This window comes from Hemibagrus wyckioides, linkage group LG21 (genome assembly GCF_019097595.1).
Source record: "Hemibagrus wyckioides isolate EC202008001 linkage group LG21, SWU_Hwy_1.0, whole genome shotgun sequence".
Taxonomy (NCBI): domain Eukaryota; kingdom Metazoa; phylum Chordata; class Actinopteri; order Siluriformes; family Bagridae; genus Hemibagrus; species Hemibagrus wyckioides.
This window is the reverse complement of record NC_080730.1, coordinates 11,233,583-11,255,687: the sequence shown is the minus strand read 5'-3', so window position 1 is coordinate 11,255,687 and position 22,105 is coordinate 11,233,583. Positions and strand designations below refer to the sequence as shown.

Below are 22,105 nucleotides of genomic sequence, written 5' to 3'. Positions count from 1 at the left end.
ATTTTTATGCTTCCAGTGTTACGCTTCTCATGAGCATTTATATAGCCAAAATACCGTATGTACAATATTAATAGAGAGAAAATGAAATCATAACATTATTTTGTATTTTCTAAAATCTTGTAAAGCAAGCCTTTTTTTCTTTTCATATTTTGAGAAACCTGCACAGCCTCACTAAGATGAAAACTGGATAAAGATCATGTGATATTTATTCAGTCTTTATTCGTCTGATTTCGGTGAACATGTAGCCCACTGTACTGACCAACTGACTGCTCAACACACCTGTGAAGAGTGATTACTTGACTTGATTGGTCATTCTCCTCAGACTTCTCTCAGCATAACAACTACCTTTAATGGGCATTTTTGTTTTATGCACCATTCTGTGCAACTCTAGAGACTGCTGTGTGTGAAATCCTAGGAAATCAGCCGTTCGTGAAATCCTCAAAACAGCTTTTTTGGCACCAACAACCATACCAGAGCCACTGAAATTACATTTTCCTCCATTCTGGTGTTTGATGGGAGCATTAACTGAAGGTCTTGACCTGTATCTGCATAATATTATTCATTGTGTTACTGCCACATGATGCATGCCAATGTGTAACTCAGTCATACACTGATTTTTGTAGCTTAGGTCTGGATTCTGAGAGAAACCACTTGAATGTTTTTTTAGTTTGTTTCCTGTTTTTGATTATCATATTGTTTCAGAACACACTGATCAGCTATAACATTAAAACCACTGACAGAAGTGAATAACATTTTTATTATCTTCTGACATTTGCACCTGTAAAGGGGGTTGGATATATTAGGCAGCAAGTGAACAGTCAGGTCTCAAAGTTGATGACTTGGAAGCAGGAAAATGGGCAAGTGTAAGGATCTGAGTGACTTTGGCAGGGAGCCAATTGTAAAGGCTAGCCTCACTCATCTAATGACACTGATATGCAACTGTAACACAGATTGCTAAAAATTAGTTCAGATTGCTGGCTATGATAGAAAGGTGTCAGAACACACATTGCATCTTGCTGTGTATGGGGCTGCATAGCTGCAGACTGGACCATGCCGACCCCATTCACCACTGAAAGAGCCTACCTGGTGCCGTTCAGCAGGATAATACAATGTGCTGGAAAAACAAGTCTGATCCATGGAGACCACACCTCGCAACTTGCTAGACTTACAGGATCTGCTGCTAACGTCTTAACGTCTGCCAGAGACCACAGCTCACCTTCAGAGGTTTTGTGGAGTCCATGGCTCGATGGTTCTGAGCTGTTTTGGAAACACAAGGGAGATCTACACAATATGATTGCTTAAGGATTGTAGAGAGTGAAACAGTGTGAGGTTTTTTGTAACTTAAAAGTACTTGACTCTTGATTTTTGCCAATAAATCAGTGCAAAAGCCCTTTCTCAGAATAGCACTTGCTATTTTAAATTTCATTTTCATTTTCTTTTTCTTTTTTTTTTAACTACAGCAGCCAAACCCTCTATATTCCATAGTTTTAATAACAGCATGTTTCAAAGCTTGCGTTAAAATTGCATCATCCTGCGTAATGTAGTCACTGATCCTGAAACATGGCCCTTACATAATGCTTCAGACGCTCCTTCAAAAACTCTTCAAAAAACTTATTTAAGTGTGGAGCCTCCCCAGTAGCTAAGTTCTTCTTCTTCTTCTTCTTCTTTTTTTTATTATAACAGATTACTTTTGTTTTATAGGCAGGAAAACTCGCCATGGACAGAGGATGGGCAATTAACGTGGGTGAGTTCTTTTTCATAGTCTTTCATTTGGTTTAGCCTACAATGTTATCTTGTTAGCAGGCTGTTCAGGCAATGTTAAATGGTAATGTTAGTTAGCTCTTACATTTCATTTGTTGGCCTTTTCTGTAACTACCTTAGGTTGTTATTAAAAATTATTATTTAACAAAAGCACTCCTGTGACCTAAATATAACGATTTGGATGAAATGGTTGCTAAGCTGTACTCCATTCTGTGTTCTAACTGCGTTATTATAAAGCATGTACAGAAATCTCACGCCTTGATATTACCAGTGTTAAAGGCTTGCACAAGTTTGTAGTTCAGATATCCAGCACAAGCAGAATCCGTGTGTGAGTGTGGTGGATAAATAGCTCCAGAGAAAGAAAATAAACCCTAGTTTCTTTGACCTTTCCAGAATAAATATTTTCATTTGGTATGGACGTTTAATATGTCATAATATATAGTATGTCATATGTCATACATCTGAATATGTCTACAAACCATAGTGTCCTTATTTCCACACACTCAGAACATGGCCCTTACATAATGTTTCAGACACTACTGTACTTCAAACCATTCAGAACCAAACAGCCTGTATACTGGGCAGTGCTATGTTATGTATCTGTCTTGTAGTGTATTGTACTGTCCGTTTTCACAAGGCTGCACTTTATGTGAATTAGGTTAATTTTACTATTAGCCCTTAGTTGTGTGTAGTTTGATGTAGCTCTGTGTATTTATGTAGCACCAGGGTCCTGGAGGAACATTGATTCATTTCATTATGTATGACATCAGCTATATATGGTCGAAATGACAATAAAAGCTTCTTGACTTGACTGATAATAATGATAATAATTTTTAATAGTAATTACTTTACAGTAAGTCATAAAGCTAATCAGGGGAATATTGTCAGGTACTAAGCAAACGACCAATCAATGGCTTTGATGCACACCACCCCCTACTGTATATTCAGCGAATCTCAGTCAGTGTGGCAAACCCTGAAGTAAAAAGAGCTGAAGATTTTCTCTGCTTTGTCACACAGACAACTGACATTACAAAAAAAGCTTGTTATGCATGAATATAAGTTTACATTATGTTTATATTTAGTACAAAGTATTTATTTAAATTTGTGTACAAAGCTGTAAATATAATGTTAAGGCATTGCTATTCACCTTCATCTGAGTAAATCCAGTACACTGTGTACACTACAGTTGTGATTTTCCTGATATTTTTTGGGTAGTGGATTGTTCCCCACACAGCAGTAAGTTGGAGCTGTTTGTGTGTGTGTGTGTGTGTGTGTGCTGTTGGTATAGCAGCTGCAGCAGCCTATTTGAAACACCTCAACATGTTGAGAATAGGCCATCAGCCTTCAAAAAATCTTGCCAACACTGGGTTAGAAACTGCTCTAACGCACCAGCGCAACATGATTGAGTTGAATTGGATGTTTTTGAGAACAGAAATCACCAAACTGTGCTGAATTACAGCTTTCCAGGACTGGAGATGGACACCTCTGTCTTCAGATAAACATGTAAAAAGCCACTGAGCATGCATTATCCAGGTGATGGGCTTTGTTGTCGTATTGGAAAACAGGATTTTTTTCCCTTATTGCACCCCAGTCCTGCTCAGCACTCAGCAGGACTCTTTTTTTTTTTTTAATGGGATCTCCTGAGGAGCTGTGCACGCCTGATAGCACTCGATCTGCCTTTCTGTCTTTCTGTCTCAGGAGGAGGTTTCCACCACTGTTCCAGCGACAAGGGAGGAGGTTTCTGTGCGTACGCCGACATCACGCTTGCTATTAAGGTACAACCCAAGCATTTCAAAACAAGAAATAATGTTTGACTAGGGATTTATCTGGCTAATAATCACCCTTTTGGAATCATAGGCTGCAGATGGAGCAGGTGATGTAGATTATCCAGCTTTATGCCATTTAAACTTTCAACTTCTGTTTACTGTTCAGCTTAGGATTTAAAGTACAAGCAAAAGCAGCATTCATCATTTTTGGTCAATATAATTGTAATGTTTATTTTAAATATCTGATATATACACTGATCAGGCATAACATTATGACCACCTGCCTAATACTGTGTTGGTCCCTCTTTTTGGTGCCAAAACAGCCTTGACCTGTCGAGGCATGGACTCCACTAGATCCCTGAAGGTGTGCTGTGATATCTGGCACCAAGATGTTAGTAGCAGATCCGTTAAGTTGCGATGTGGGGCCTTAAAGGGCCCTTACAGAACTTAAAGGATACTTCTGATAGATACTGACCACTGCAGACCGGGAACATTCCAAAAGAGCTGCAGTTTTGGAGATGCTCTGATCCAATCATCTAACCATCACAATGTGGCCCTTGTCAAACTCGCTCAAATCTTTACGCTTGCCCATTTTTCCTGCTTCTAACACATCAACATTGAGGACCAAAATGTTCACTTGCTGCCTAATATATCCCACCCACCTACAGGTGCCATGATGAGGAGATCATCAGTGTTATTCACTTCACCTGTCAGTGCTCATAATGTTATGCCTGATCAGTGTATGTATCTACATTATGAGCAGAATAAACCAGTAATGTCTGTCTGCAGACCAGAGGAAGTGGGAAGATTGGTTGTCATATATTCCATATCCATATGTCTTTACCCATGTGCGTGTCTTCATCAATGAGTCATTTATACTATATAACTTATTAGAGAATCATTTTAATCATATTTATATTTGACTTATATTATCATAATTTAATATGGACTGCAAATATTAGCTACCCTTTTGGGAGGATTTATAAATAATCAAAAGATGTACTGCTAACAGTTACAATTACAGCTAACCAGGTAGCTGACCTGAACTAAGCAGACAGAATTTCTAGGACGATTTTAACTTGTATTAATGGACATCCATAATCAGCACTAATGTTAAAGGGCTTGTCCCAGCAGCATAAATAAACATTATAATGGAAATGTCTTGTATGCAAAAGCTTTATTTGCACCCATAGAGTACAAATAAAAGAGATGTGACTGTGAATATATTAACCATTTATTTTTAAGACAAGTCATTTTTTATAAACATTTTAATTCACCTTACTCTGCTCACCTGAAAGGTCCTGAGCCAAGTACATCAAATGCCCTTTAATACAAATGTCTTTTTTTATATTATTATGGTTTACTCACCATTAAACATTTGCTTTATCAAATACATAAATAATTCAGTCATCAATCTTTTTTGTTTCCGTGTTGTAAAATCCTGATGCTTATGTGGTTTCTCTATACAGTTTCTGTTCGAGCGAGTGGAGGGAGTCTCCAGAGCCACCATCATCGATCTGGATGCTCATCAGGTGAGCAGCAGTAATTTTCTGAGTTGCTGCAAAGGAATTGACACTATAGACAAGACGATACCTCCTGTACAGGACCACAATCACTTGCGCTGTCTACTGGCCATTCATTACTACATACTACACCATCCTACATTACATCTACAACAGTTCTTACTCTGAATCTTAATCGAACACACTGTCATAATCTAACACACTATAAAAATCTAACACACTGTCATAATCTAACACACTATAATAATCTAACACACTATAACAATCTAACACACTATAACAATCTAACACACTATAATAATCTAACACACTGTCATAATCTAACACACTATAATAATCTAACACACTATAACAATCTAACACACTATAACAATCTAACACACTATAATAATCTAACACACTATAACAATCTAACACACTATAACAATCTAACACACTATAATAATCTAACACACTGTCATAATCTAACACACTGTCATAATCTAACACACTATAACAATCTAACACACTATAACAATCTAACACACTATAATAATCTAACACACTGTCATAATCTAACACACTATAATAATCTAACACTGTCATAATCTAACACACTGTCATAATCTAACACACTGTCATAATCTAACACACTGTAATAATCTAACACACTGTCATAATCTAACACACTATAATAATCTAACACACTGTCATAATCTAACACACTATAATAATCTAACACGCTATAACAATCTAACACACTGTCATAATCTAACACACTATAATAATCTAACACACTGTCATAATCTAACACACTGTCATAATCTAACACACTGTCATAATCTAACACGCTATAATAATTTAACACACTGTCATAATCTAACACGCTATAATAATTTAACACACTGTCATAATCTAACACACTATAATAATCTAACACGCTATAATAATCTAACACACTGTAATAATCTAACACACTGTAATAATCTAACACACTGTCATAATCTAACACGCTATAATAATTTAACACACTGTCATAATCTAACACACTATAATAATCTAACACGCTATAATAATCTAACACACTGTCATAATCTAACACACTGTCATAATCTAACACACTGTCATAATCTAACACGCTATAATAATTTAACACACTGTCATAATCTAACACACTATAATAATCTAACACACTATAATAATCTAACACGCTATAATAATTTAACACACTCATAATCTAACACACTATAATAATATAACACACTATAATAATCATAATCTGTCATATAACTCTCATAATCTGAAACACTATCATATTCTATCACATCATAATCTAATACACTGTCCTATTCTAAAACTCTCATAATCTAAAACACTGTTATATTCCAACATACTGTCATAATCTAACACACTCTCATATTCCGACACACCATCTATTTTTTTTTTTTATCTTTTTATAATCCTATTAGATTTTGGTTATTATATGGCATGCAGTGATTTTAATCAAGTTTTCAGTGTGTCATTACAGTACATGCAGGATAATTACTCTATAATAATGACATAATGGATGGTGTTTAAATGCCTATGTCAGTTTTTTAAACCATGAGCTATATACTTACCGGCTACTTTAATAGGAACATACATTGTACATTATGTTTTAGGTGTCGTACAGGACGTTATAAATCATCAAATAAAGTGTTTCTGAGGCTGCAGGAGGTGAATGCGATAGAGATTCAGAATGGTTGATGATGAAAATAGCTGTTGTCAAAACATGACAGTCATTCCATGGGGTTTCAAAGTGCTGTGCTTGAAGATGAGCTCTTCTTCCTGTTTTTTCACATGACTGCATCCATAATAACAGCTAGCTATGTCATTAATGGTATGTCCATCACTGTTGTGGTGTCTCACACTGGTAAATTCTGCAAAACACTGGGGGCATACAGTGGATATAAAAAGACACTGTTAGAATTGTGATAGATAAAAGATAAACAAATGATAGAAAGAATCACGTCAGATCTTTTTCCATCTTTTTTGCTCTTTAATTTGACATTTCCAAAATAATCCAAGTGAAAAACAAATATTTTAGAAAAAGATTTTAAAAAACCCCAAAACAAAACAATGACCAGGTTATTTCACACTATTAAATACTAATATGTTGGAGTACCTTTTCAGTATAATACAGTGTTACTGAGTAAGTGACCTGAAAACGAAAGACTTTTGGTGTACAAACAACCGGACATCGAACGGCTTGGTTAACAGAAACATCAGCACTTGATGACAGAAACATTGTGAGAGCTGAGAAAAAGAAAAACCCTAAAACATCTGGTCTCATCAATAGCCTGAACAGGGCAGGGGTGAAGGTATCACAATCCACTGTTTGAAGAAGATTTTGTGAGCAGAATATAGCGGCCATAGCAAAGAAATATGATGAGCCACAAAAGCTAAAGAACCAAGATAAACCTCTATCAAATTGATAAAAAGGCTAAATTGTGGAGAAATAAATGATCTGCTTAAGACCTAAAACATAAAAGTTTTGAAACATGGTGGAGGTAGTGTCATGGCTTGGGCTTGCATTGCTGCTTCTGAAACAGACTCACTAATCTCTATTGATGATGTAACTCATGATGATGACAGCAGAATGAATTCCGAAGTTTACTGGAACATCCTTTCTTCTAATTACTGAGAAATGCATCAAATCTAATTGGGAGGAACTTCATCTTGCAGCAAATCGATGACCCAAAAACACACTGCCAACAAAGTTAGAGAAAAGGTGAAATTTTTTTGACTGACCAGACCTTAACCTAATTCAGCAGTCTGTACACACACCTGTGTGTGTGTGTGTGTGTGTGTGTGTGTGTGTGTGTGTGTGTGTGTGGTTGGACACAGAGAAAGAGATATTATCATATCTGACATATTGTAACAGGCGGCACGGTGGCTTAGTGGACCTCCAGCACCCTGGGTTCGAGTCTCGCTCCAGCTTACTGTGTGTGTGGAGTTTGTATGTTCTCCCTGTGCTTGGTGGGTTTCCTCCGGGTACTCCGGTTTCCTCCCACAATCCACTAGGCTGATTGGAGTCTCTAAATTGTCCGTAGTGTGTGATTGCGTGAGTGAATGAGTGTGTGTTTGTGTGCCCTGCGATGGGTTGGCACTCCGTCCAGGGTGTATCCTGCCTTGATGCCCGATGACTCCTGAGATAGGCACAGGCTCCCCGTGAGCTGAGTATAGATCGGATAAGCAGTACAGACAATGAAATGAAAAAAAAAAAAAACAACATATTGTAACTACATGTATCACTGCTAAGTGTCAAATCTGGAAGCTTGTTTCATAAACACAATGGGGGTGTGTGTGTGTGTGTCTGCAATATGCTGAATCACACAAAGCGTAGAATGAATATCAACTCTCCGGATGATGATCTTGCATACCGTTCTTGCATGATGAATAGAGCTGCATTCATTGCTAGGTTAGTAACAAATAAATAATTCATCAGCTATTCATTCTTTGTTAACATATCTGTGCTTCGGCACATTTTGTACTTTCCGACTGCTCTAACATGGCAGAGTTCCTTCTTTTAAAAATTAGCGTTTGGAAATAATCCTTCACTAGCAGCCACCAGCTCTGCTGTTCATTTAGAGACTGGCATCTCACAAGTCACCTGCAGCAATGCAAGAGTGATGAAGACCTTACGAGACACATGTGTGTCACCTGAGGATTTTAGTTCATTAGCACTCAGCCCTGGAGTCCAGGACAAGTGAAGGTGGGCAGAGAGAGAGCGAGAGAGAGAGAGAGAGGGAGAGAGGGAGAGGGGGGGGGAGGACCTAAGGGAAACCAGGACAAAAGGAGAGACAGAAACATTAGATACATTCTTAATACATACAGCATCCCTAGAATTCAGTGTTTCTCATCAGGTAACTAATCTTCTATGAGAATTATACAAAATCCTGCTTTCAAATGTTCTAAAGAGAAATAAAAATTTAAGACACGCTGTTAAAGGAAAATAATCAGCATGTAGCATTTCCTGTAACAGCATGCCCCATAATATTTTATTCCTTTTACACCACAATAATATCCCAGAAATTGCTATTTTAAATTCTTTAATGAAAGGCACTGGTGATTTGGAACTGTTTATACTCACATTTATTACTGTGAAAAATTTGCAAAATAAGCTCTGATTATCATTTACATTTAAACAGCTGTAAACAGTCTTTTCTTCATTAGCCATTCTTTAAAAGTCATTAATTAATTAATCGAGCGAGTGAAATGTAGTTAAGACATAAAAATGCAGCTTGCAGTCTTGAAAAGTTTTGTGTGGCGGAACATTTCAGGCTACACTTTCTCATATTTACATTTATGTAAGCGAGTCAGTTACAATCTCAGCAGGTAATGGCAGTGGATGCATTCAGTTCTGTGCTTTGATTATTTTTTATCACTCCAGTGGAGAAACAAACATCAGAACACAGTGACAGTAATGAGCTTTCCAGGGAATAAAAGGTATACAAAAAAAAAAAAGGTTGTGATTATGTTTTGTTTAAACCAATTAGTGGCAAGTAAATTTGATATCCTTGTATGCTTGCTGATGTTTTCACAGCTCTCTTGTACAACAAGCAAAACCAGCGCTATCTGGTTCATCATTTGCCCGGTCAATCAGAAAGAAGCCTCTTATTACACTAAGTAGCTCTTAGCCACATTGACTGTAGAAAGGCAAGAGGGAGGCTAACAGATTGTACTGCAGACTACAATTTTATACCTATAAACTGTACCTGCCTGGATGTTTACATGATTAAATGGTGTGTGTCAGTACCTAATAAACTGAAAACTATGTAGCTTATGAAAATGCATTTTGAAGAGCCAAAGCCATCCAACCTAGTGTCCAGCAGTCAGTAACTGCTGGCTTATACTGCAGATGATAACCTGTGTCATGTAAGTGGTTCAGTTAGGAATAAAGCACAATGAGATATGATGTTTTTGGAACATAAACAAAGACAGCATGAAGTGCTGCATTCTGATGTAATTTATAGTTACAAGGACCACCCTGACGTTGAGTCTTTTCCAATAACAGCATGTCCTGAAGTCTTTTGTTCCTCTCATACCACAGAGTTTGCCAACATTTACAGATTTTAATTGAATAAAAAATGACGCATCATACTAGGCGTGTAACTCTATGCTGTATATACCACCATATGGCAGCTATTCTCCATTCAGCATGTCTATGTATCGCACAATATATTCAACAGTCTATATAATAAAGTTCAATTCAATTCAGTTTCAATTTATTTGTATAGTGCTTTTAACAATGGACATTGTCTCAAAGCAGCTTTATAGAACATAAGAAACATACAAAAGTCTTAGATGTTAGACAAAATCGTCCCTAGTGAGCAAGCCTGAGGCGACTGTGGCTTGGAAAAACTCCCTTAGATGGTATGAGGAAGAAACCTTGAGAGGAACCAGACTCAAAAGGGAACCTCATCCTCATTTGGGTGACACCAGAGAGTGTGTTTATGAATTATTATAAACACCAGAGAGTGTGATTATGAACAATGTCCTTTCTACGGTCATGTACAGTCAGTTGGAGTTGTGTGATGCAGATACAGCATATGTGTACTATTCTTCATACAATATCGGTTATATTCTCTCTCTCTCTCTCTCTCTCTCTCTCTCGCTCTCGCTCTCTTTCTGCACTGCATTTCTTGGCTGATTCTCTCCGGCAGAAAGAAATGATCATTGTGGTTGGAAAGTTCATGGCTGTAGATATGAGCTTCCTGACTCAGACACTCCTTCTCAGGCACAATAGCGGGAAAGTCATGTTTAAGGCATAAAGAAATAGAAGGAAAATATGTCTACCTTTTCCAATGCTTTTTGGAGACTTTTGGACTAGATTTCGGTTTTATTTGTTTGAGATGTAGTTAGGGTGGATTTTATATTCATTTTTTTCCAGAGATCTGGCATCCACATTAGTGAAGGCTTGGCCAGAGAGTTGCTAATCATTGCTAACAGACTGAATGGATTACACAAACACTGTGTCTATTACAGTTCGATTATCATATTTTTCAAATGGTGAATATTTTAATCAACTGAAAATCAAAACCTAAGGCACCTATTCAGGCAGTGATTATTTTTGCTGCACTGAAAATCTATTGCATCAAGTCACCACTGTTTTGAGTTCTTGAGTTTTGAATTATATTTTGTTCATTTCACCCCAAACATTTACATAAGTGGACATTTATACTGTACAGTATATGTCGAATGTCTTTGAAAGAAGTTATTTCCTGTTATTAATTACATCTATAAGCAGTCAAAAGTCTCTAATGTTTTCATTATTTATTTATTATTTATTTTGTTAATAAGACAAAAATGCAGCTTGTCATGTTACCAACTATACAGAACCTCCTCTTTCCCAAAGAGTTTCAACGCTTTGACATTGGAGACTCCTTCCATCCATGTTAACATCTCCTTACAGAAAGCTGACATGTTTTTCTTTGTAAAATAATTATGTAAAGCCATGCAAGTCCCTGACAAAGAGCTGCTATGATAACGCATTAGAGCACATACATTGTTATAAAGCTGGGGTTTTAATTATAGCAGGGACTACTGTCAGAGCTGCTCATTATCAGCATGTCCTCATCAATCAGTTTAGAGAATTCAGCAGCATTGTGCTATAGGTGATTATGGTCCTCACTTCTTTGACCAGTGTCAGTGTTTTGTTTATGGAACATTGACATGTTTATTGTAGAACACAGCAATCAGTAATCCGACCTAACATAATGGCAGAAATGATTATAATTCAGGTGCAGTCTTTATTTGTGATAATAGCATGTTTTAAATGGGTTATAATGTGTAATTATTCGCTACAGTAACTTATTTTGTGTGAATATGGACCATGGAGTGGGGTTTTTTTTTTTTCAATTATTTTTCTTAATCTTTGCCAAGCAGGCAATTGGAATCTTAGTTTTTATTTAACTGTGCCCTGGCACTGTAATGACTCTGTTAATGAGGCAGGCCATTTAATGGATTTAGCATGGACGATGGGCTGAACACTTTCTATTTGTTTTGGCTTCTGTCCGCCAAAGTGCCACAAGCAGTTTGAATCATAGCTTGATTATAATTATGGTCTTTTGCTTATCGATGAAGACAAGGTGGAAGTGAATCAATGCACACACGGAGTAAATAATTCATGACAGGCCACATGGGAAACAAGAGTCCAAATTTGCTTGTGGGCTTATAAACAGGCATGAAAGCGCTGTCTCAGCTCTGCTTAGAGGCTGTAGAGAATACAGAGAGGCGCAAAGCTGGCGTTAAAATGCCAATTAACCAACCAGAATTATGACGTTATTTCAGGAAATGATCTCTGCTGGCAAACTACTTTGCATATATGCATTTGTAAGTGCTAATTAGATGCCCAATGAAAGAACAAATTGCTTGCAATACATATGAACAATGATCAGTTTTTAGCTTTAGACCAGTGAGGAAAACTCTCCCAGCACTGAGACGGTGGTGGTACATGGGTTCCTATGGAAACTGTCATCTTTGGAAGGTGCAATATATCAGGCTTGTGTTTAAAGCCATCTGGCTTGAAGTGTAAAGTGGGGTAAACATCCACATCAACCACATGTTGAAGCCCGTGAAAAGCCAATAAAATCATGATTAGCCTGAAGTCTGGTAGTGAACCAGGATAGACCTCTGTGTGGCGTGTTCCTGTTTTTTTATAGGTTCATGTACCAATCCAACAGTGACTGACAGATTCCTGTATAAGAACAGGGTACTAGGATTCTGTAAAATGATGTTTGCCTTACCTCTACATGCCACTAGATCCCTTTTTATTTCTTCCATTTACTATTCTGAGAACAGGTTAAAGTGCACAAAATGCTCTCAGTACCTTCACATAACTATTTTATAGTTATTGTGGCAGCTTCTGTCATCACACTGTCATTACGTGACTCGTTTGATGACTGTGCCTTAGCCTGGGGGCAGTTCAGGAGTTGAAAAATAGCCAAGAACAATAAAATTCACCACAGGTCCATCTGACAGGTTCATCATGTGCTATAAATACTGGCCTGTAGGTGATTTAATACTATCTATGCAATAGCAGAACCCTCCCCTTCTGTCTGTAATGGTTCACCTCTAATTGTTCTGGACAGCATTGGGATTAAAAGGTCATGTCCTTTTGCCCAGTTGTGTGCAGGAAAATTAACATTTCCCTGTTTCAAAGGTTTCCAATTGTTCAGTCTTCTAGTCGACGGATTCCATGCTGTAATTACAGAATGTGGCAAAAAATAAGATCTCTGTGTTCCCGTATCCATTTTCATCAGCATATAAAACACAAAAGCAGATCGGCTGTTCTATTTTCTTCCGAGGGCTGCAACTAGGCTGCCTTTATTTTCCTATTCAAAGATTAATTTTTGATAGCCTTCACATTTCATTTGGTTTGAATAGTACCCCGCTACCCTGTGGATGCAGGTGATTAGAGGAGCTTTATGGATGTATCTTCCTGCTGCTGGAAGCTGAATAGAATTTTACTGCTTCGTTGCTTGTACTGAGCTTTGAAAAGAACGGGATTCTGTCCCTAATGTGTGTTTTTGTTCTCATAATTAACCAGCAGTCTCTTTCAAGTTTAGAGACATTGTTGTGAAAGCAATATCGACATGTTTTAAGACCTAAAAGGTGACAGTGATCGCTTGAACCATGGTTGTGTTGGAAAGAGCAGGGATAATGAAGAGAGGCACATTTGAGTGACATGTCTGTGATCGGAGGCTCATAATGCATTTAACCCCATCAGTCGCAAAAAAAAAACAACATCTGTACTGTCAGTATATAGGGTTTGGAGATTAATTGGAATAGAGGGAGAGAGAGAGAGAGAGAGAGAGAGAGAGAGAGAGAAAATTAGAAAATTCATGTCCCTCTAATAATAAATGAAATGGCGTTCCTGTAGGGGGAATTTCTCCAAACACCTGAGGTTATGCTCTAAATTGTGTAGCTATACTGCACACAGTTCTGTGTTAATGAATGAGCTTTTCCTCCAGTATTGGCAGTTTATACAGTACATCAAAGAGCACAAAGTAATTAAAATCTGTCCTAGTGGCACAAAGCTCCCATGGTAAAGTGGCCTGCTATGTCTGCTCATTCATCATAGCCCCAGATTATACAGGCTTCATTAGGATGGCTGGTATCACACTCTAGGCATTTTTTCTAAGCAATAAGGGAAGGAATTTCATTTCACGTTAGTTGTCTTGGACCATGGCTGTATGGAATATCATGTACATTATGTAATATTCTGTACTGTTGCTTAAGGCAGTAGTTTTCAACTCCAATCCAATTTACTCTGGATTTTGCTGTCAAACTTGATCCATTAAAGTTCTAGATGGTGTAGAAATGGTCCAGAAATGGTCCAGTGGAAATCAAATTGCACCCGGTGTCATTATAAAAGACTTTGCCGTTGGGTGAGAAGATTTCACCTAATAGGACTCAGTCATGGGGAAGGTGCTTCCTAAAGTTCTCCAGGACAACATTAGTAAACAACATGCACATGGAAGAAGGTACAGAGCCATAGCAAACACTTTAATCATCCCTGTTAGTTCACTTTTTTTCGATGGTGTGCAGGTGGAACTGCAAGTAATCATCCCTGGACAGGTGCGCTACACGAGATTTCACAACACAACAAGAATACTAACGATAAGTAACGGAAGAAAGCAGTACCTTTTGTAGAACGAGCTGAAGGCAGCAGGAATAACAGTTACACAGAGAAGAGTAAGCAATGAATTGCACCACAATCATCTTTGTTCCTACACCCCATGCAAAATGTCTCTGATGAAATAAAAGCACAGACATGAAAGCACTTAAACAAATCTGAACATGTTTGAAACAATATACTCCGGTCAGACAAAATAAAAATAGATCTCTTTGGCAGATATTCAGCTCATTGTGGTTAGAGAAAGGAAGAAGAACATACCACTGTGAAGAACAAAGGCAAGAGCATCATGATATGGGCTGCTTCTCTGCCAGTGGTCCTGAGGCATTGAAGGAAACATGAATGGAGCAATGTACTGAAACATATTACGGGAGAATTTAATCTCATTATCAAGCCAGAAACTCACTCTAAAACAAGAAGGCCTTGCCAGGGCCTAGCCAAGCTCCTGACTTGAATCGCATTGGAAATGTATGTAGGATTTTGAAATTGCAAGCCCAAACACAATCAAAACACCCTTGTAGACTTGGGAAATTCAAGACAGTCTTTGAATCTTTCTATAGAGATCCACAAGGAATGTTTCCAGAGCACAACGTTCTGGGTAGAAAGGTGGTAAGAGAGGTGATAATTGCCACTCTAACATAGTGTCATAGATAGTACAACCTGCCACAAGGACAACCAGCAATATGCTGAACCACACTCTGTGGCGGAATGGCTAAACCAGGTATTGCTCAGATACTGGTTAATACCATCCCTACAGTGAAGCATGCTGGCAGCCTCATGTTATGGGTTACTTCTAACTGCAGGGAGAACTGAGGGAAGAACACATGCTTCCAAATACAGAGAGATACTCACAGAAAACCTGCTCCAGAGTGTGCAAAACCTCAAACTGTGGTGAAATTTCACCTTTCAGCACAACAGTGTCCTAAAGAATAAAGAAAGAAATTGACTGAAACTAGGTGTGAAAAAGGTTACAGAGACTTTCTTAAAAAATATTTAAACTATAATAAACCAAGCACAGAATAAAGGGTGTGTATACATAAGAATATGAGAAAATCAGTTTTTAATTTGTAATAAAATTTCTAAAAACATGTTTTTGCTTTAAATCTATAAAAACAAACTGTGCAAAAATGGAAGTGGTATAAATACTTTATTATCATAATCTCAGCGATCAATAAATTCAACTACCTGTATATTGATTTTACTTTCCAAGATATCATTTTGTGCATTGTGAACTTGTATCTATTTGGCTCTCTGCTTTTGTTTTCCAGGGAAATGGACATGAGAGGGATTTCTTGGATGACAGACGAGTTTACATAATGGATGTCTACAATCGGCACATCTACCCTGGGGACGGATACGCCAAGAGTAAGTGTTCAAAGCTCCGATCTTGAAATCATATCACACAAAGGGATTATCTGAGGACGGCTGTAATGTTGTGATATGAAAATCTGTAATCCTGTATTAAGGCACTTTGGGCAATTTTGCACAGTTATCAGCATTTGCATATACAATTATTCAGAGAAAGAAACAGGAAACCCAGAGCTTCCCTTCAATTATGAAACAGTGCATTCACTCTCCTAAAGGGGGCAGCGTTGTGCAGAAGACTTATGCTGTAATGTTATGTTGCTTTCACTTGTCTAGCAAAAGTGTACACTAATCAGCCATAACATTAAAACCACCTGCCTAATATTGTGTAGGTCTTCCTTCTGGCACCAAGATTTTAGCAGCTGATCCTTTAAGTCCTCAAAGTTGTGATACGACGTCTATCAGACTTGCTTGTCCAGCACATCCCACAGATGCTTGAATTGAGATCATGGGAATTTTGAGGCTAAGTCAACACCTTTTAATAATAATAATAATAATAATAATAATAATAATAATAATAATAATAATGAAGAACCCAAAGAAGAGGAACAACAGTAAGAAAAATGCAATAAATAAGTGTTTAAGCTATATCATTGTAGTGTTTTCACTACTCCAGCATACCAGTACAGCTAGGTTTATAAGCTGGATCAGGTGTTTTAGATCAGACAACAAAATATTCAGCTCTGAAGTACTTTACATCAGGATTACCCCACTGGCAGAAGGACTGTACTATACATGTTTTACTATACAATTTAATATTACAGCTTCATCTTTAAAAGACATCATGTGGAGTTTTGCATGTTCTCCTAATGTGTTCATATGGAATGTCTCCCAATTCTCTGGTTTCCTCCCACTGTGCAAAACATGCTGGTAGATGGATTGGTGACTATATTGTCCCTAGGTGTGAATGTATGCATGTATATGGTGCCTTATGATGGACTAGCTGTTCCTGCTTCATGTCCAGTCTTCCAGTGAAGTGCTCCAGATTCATTTATTACACGTGGTGAACTTAAGACGTTTACACCCTGATGTATATTAACATTAGTGTGAACTGACATGATGCAGTGTAGCTCTGTGCTAGAGCTGAGTATTAGTGTGCACATCACTCCATATTTTCCTGACAAACTCAACCTGCTAATTTCAGTGAATATGTGCTTTCTTCTTTCAACATTTCTCTAAACAAAAGCTCCATTATGAATATATGAATGAATTTGTCTGTCAATCCTACATATTCATTAGGAAGTACAGCCTGGTTTTCCAAGATAAGGTGTGTTTTGGCTTAGGTTCTCTTTGTTTTTCCTGAGACATTTTGCTTCCGTGACATTATGCTGCATTTAAATAGAAAGTGCCTTGCTTTTTGAAAAACTTTTTTTTTCCCCCACCCATGTCTTCATCAGCACTGAAAGGCAAAAGAGGTTAATTATGTCTTTAAAGTGTTTCAAAGCAGTTTGTCTCCATGCCATTATACAGTGCTTAATTTCGGATGTCTCTGTAATTCAGGTCATCTCATTCTCATTGTATAACAAAGCTAATTTTATTTCAATCATTGGTCATATGAGTAGAAATTATTCAAAAAATTACATGCAATCCCGACGGTAGAGCAAAGCAGGAAATCAGTAATGTTGAGTTTGTTGAGTCAAAGACCGAACAGAAAGGTTATTTCAGAAATGTAGCATTATTTAGGGATGTCATTTGTACTGGAAGGGTGGCACGGTGATGCATCATGTAGCGTTGCCCCACTGTTGACTGCTTTTGCAAGTAAAATTCTTACTGAAGAAGAAAGAATAAATGAATGAGTGAGTGATGCTGAAAACTGAGATGAAAGGCTAATTGGACCTGTGTGTGTGTGTGTGTGTGTGTGTGTGTGTGTGTGTGTAGGAGCCATTAAGAGGAAAGTGGAGCTGGACTGGGGCACAGAAGACACTGAGTATCTCCAGTTGGTGGAGCTCCACTGTGAAGGCACAGTGAATGAGATCAGACCTGACATAATTGTGTACAATGCAGGTACTGATATTCTGGACGGTGATCCTCTCGGAGGCCTGGCCATTTCCCCTCAGGTACACAACCCAATCATATACACATCTCTGTTTGGACTATTAGAAAAAATGTAGTTTCACAATATCATAGCTATATTGTTATTGAAACAGATCTATTAGGTTTTCTGTGTCAAATTTGGTGTTAGTTTATGTAACCAGGATTAATATAGGGTTAACGAATATATAGGCAATAACGAATTATATTTTTGCATACAGAGCTGTTTCACACTAAATGTGCTTTATTAAATTTGAGTAAAAAACATGAAAAAACAGAAAAATACTGTACAGAAAAATAATTTTAATACAAAGAGTGTCTGTTGTACACATCTGTTTCCCTCTAGTAGCACAACTCACTTGCGTCTGATTAAAATCTTTGCATTTCGTTAGTATCTGTAGTAACAGCTCAACTCGACAGAACATCTTTGGGATGAATTAGAGCGGAGACTGCGAGCCAGACCTTCCTATCCAACATCAGTACTGTACTTCCCAGAAGAGTTGAAGTTGTAATAGCTGCAAAAGGCGGGCCAACTCCATATTAAATTCATGTGCATGAAAAGGCAGACATCCCAGTTTTGGACTGGCTCAGAGTCTCCGCTCTATTTCATCCAAGGTCTTCCATCGGGTTGAGGCCAGTTCCTCCACCCCGAACTTGCTCATTAATGTCTTTTTTTGATTTGTGCACTGGTGCACAGTCATGTTGGAACAGGAAGGGGTCATCCCAAAACTGTACCAGGTGGGAGCATGAAATTGACCAAAATGTCTTGGTATGCTGTTGCATTAAGAGTTCCTTTCACTGGAATTAAGGGGCCAAGCCCAACCCCTGAAAAACAACACCTGAATTCTTTTGGCAATATAGTGTATATTGTAGATGATCCATGTAACTGGGGTAAAAAATCCTGTAATATTATGTTCAAGCTTTGTGTGTAGAGATATTCAATGCACTTTGTAACAATCAGAGGTAAAGCTGTAACTTTAAGTTTTCTGCAACTTTATTACATAATAACATTAATACTTAAATGTATCACAGACATTCCACAACATTTAAAAAGGGTGAAACGTATGCTGTATCATTCTTTAATAAATATAAACCAATAAGTAGAAATATTACATAGGATATGCTGTTACTGGAAATCTGACTGATGATGGCATCTGTCACTCCTTTATTAATAATCCTTGTGCCATTCTGCCAAGCTAGACAAGAGCTTGATTGTAGTGAGGGTTGTGAGAGTGACAGTCACTCTAGCAGCAGGTGTTTATTGTATTCTTCCTCTGCTCTCAGGGCATCGTGAAGAGAGATGAGATCGTCTTTAGGGCAGCACGGAGAAGAGGGATCCCCATTCTCATGGTGACGTCAGGCGGCTACCAAAAGAAGACAGCTCGCATCATTGCTGACTCCATCCTGAACCTGCACAGACAGCATCTGATTGGTGGAGAGGCATTAGAAGAGGCAGGGCAGTCGACGGTGCCAGTCATGATGAGCAAGTCCGTGTCGGCCGGGGCGACTTTCAATGCCATCTGATGTTTACATCTAGCTCTTATTGGCCTGTTTGTTCTAAATATAGCAGCACTATCCTCATTTTTGTTTACTAACAGAAGCATTTACTCCTGATAAGGTGCAGGGTGATTCAAGGAACTTTATTCTTCAGTTTTAGTGAGGGAATATTTATATTTTCTAACTGCTTCAGCCTACACTACTTTAATCTGTGGTACTTTGAATGAATTAAACCTTTAAAATGAGATTTTAATTCTTTACATTGGTACTTTATGCAATGCTTATTTGCACAATTTGAATTTTATTTTAAATGATAACAAAAGCTATACCAAGTCAAGCCGAGGAAGCAGTTTCTAAATTTACTGTATTATACAAATTTCTTCTAGAACAGTACCAAAAGTCATATGGTACAAAGCACTCTTGATTATCATGATTAACCTGAATCTTTTTATTACTCTTATTACGTTTCTGAACTGTTCTAAATGTATAAAGCTATAAATAATGGTAAATAAATAATCCAGGTCAAGCCCAATCCAACAGCCATACCTTAGAGAGTTCATCAGCAGGTTTATTGGCTTGTCTTTGTGGGACTGACCAACTGAATGTGCTCTTTTACCCAGTTTGACTTTTTCATCAGACTTCGTTTAAAGGTGTTTTTCATGAATCATAAGCCTCTCCGTGCCCCCAGCAAGTCTTTGCAGGTTCTTTTTCTTCATGCTGACTCAGCATCTACTTTTAGATATCCCGCACTGAGGGAATATGAATTATAAATATGTGCAGTCCTCAAAGCTGATGCTCAGTGCACCTCAAGAAAAGCGTAACAGCTCTCTACTGACCAGAGCTATCTCCTCACCATGGTGATTTATTTTGTCTAAACACTCATGGTGTTATAAAGTTAGAACAAAATTCAAATAAAATAACTAAGCATTTTAACTAGCTGATGTTTCCTCTTATGTAAACATGAATGCTTCCTTATGGTCAATGTCTGTGGGAAAGAAGGTCTTCTTGTGAAGTTTCCACTGCAAAAAATGACTTCTTAGAATGTTGAGATAATATCTTGAATATAGTCAAAGTGATCTAGTATTTCCTGTTAAAAGATTAAAGATTAATAACAATAAATATAAGATTATTTTAACTATTTCTCGATATATTTTACTATTTTTAAAGCTTTACATATTTTTTGTTCTGTTGGCAGATTATTTTTGATTTTTTTTTTTTTGGGGGGGGTGATAGGTTTGATTATCTTGTATTTGGTTTATTGTAATCTTCTAATAAGAAATAGAAAGCTAAATTTGATTAGATTCAAGACTAGACCAAGATGTTGTTTTTTTTGCATTGTCGTCTCATCTGCAGTCCGTTGGGTTTACTCGGCTGCTGGAGTGAGATTGAGAAAAGCTTCTAATAAGTGTAATGATAGCGTTCCTCCTTTATTCTCTGTTGAAAAGGATGTGTATGAGGGTAAGAGGAAGATTAGATAGATTGCCAAGGCTGATTTTATAGCTCCTTGAGGAATATTGAATTTAGGTGCATGCAAGATTCAGTGTTTTAAATGGGACTTCTTTTTTTTTATCAGGTATTTAATACTAAAAGTGTTGTTCCTGCTACTAAACACTACACATTAATCTCATCATTCTCTTTGCTTTTTGTTGATTTCGGTGACGTTTGTAACAGTTATTGACATGAATATGCTTTTAACTGATCCCTGCACTTAAACCCCTCTGGGGAGCTTAAGCTGATGTTTTTGGAGGATTATTCAGGTGTGTGTAAGTGTTTAAATACTCATACACCCTCTTACTGTACTGTATATCCACACACTACATGTTGTGGCACCTAACAAAAGTGCCATGATATTATGCATTCTTATTGCATATGCATTCTTATCATTTTTCCTTTTTTTTTGGTATCTGGCATTCAGATTTAAACCTCTTCTGTGTGAGAATGGGGCAAATAAATCCAATCTAATTACATGATTATGGCTATGCTTGTGTTCGCTGTACAAATGATTTATGTAGCTCTTTCTCTATTAGCGTGCTACCTCCAAAAGTGTCCCCTTTATTGTTTGAAAGCCTCTCCATTCCTAGAGAATGTGATTAATGATGAGAGCACTTAGTTTCTGAGCATGGTGAGAAAAATGGGTGACACTATTTATCATCATTTCTCCACACTAAGATTTTGTCTCCTTGGTGCTGATGACTCTTGGTGAAATTCAGGGGCACGTTCTCTCATTTCATTTCCCCTGCCAGGTGTTCCACATGACACCATACATTAAACCACTGAACTGCTCAACAGTAGCCTCATTGATATGCGTGATATGAAAACAGCGTACAAAATGGTTCAAATAAGCACACCTTTAGATGATGTCATGGGTTATCTCAACAAACGGATCATTGTGTCAGCTGAGAAACATCTGAGGTCCTATAAATCATGCAACCTGCTAGTGTGAAAGTTACGCAGTTGCTCAAACGTCTGTTTGAACCTGCTCCCTGCTGGCTCACTTTTATAGA

General features: G+C 37.6%; 1 protein-coding gene across 2 annotated transcripts in view; it reads left to right on the top strand.

Annotated features, from left to right (window-relative positions):
• Positions 1-21,571, top strand: part of hdac11 (histone deacetylase 11) — a 40,001-nt gene extending 18,430 nt beyond the window's left edge. For both annotated transcript variants that reach the window (XM_058373990.1, XM_058373989.1), the window contains 6 exons: positions 1,702-1,744; positions 3,460-3,536; positions 4,997-5,059; positions 15,977-16,073; positions 17,952-18,130; positions 19,389-21,571. In XM_058373990.1, the coding sequence (XP_058229973.1) occupies positions 1,702-1,744; positions 3,460-3,536; positions 4,997-5,059; positions 15,977-16,073; positions 17,952-18,130; positions 19,389-19,628 (699 nt within the window). In that variant the 3' untranslated portion in view covers positions 19,629-21,571. The remainder of the gene's footprint in view (positions 1-1,701; positions 1,745-3,459; positions 3,537-4,996; positions 5,060-15,976; positions 16,074-17,951; positions 18,131-19,388) is intronic.
• Positions 21,572-22,105: the final 534 nt, after the last annotated feature.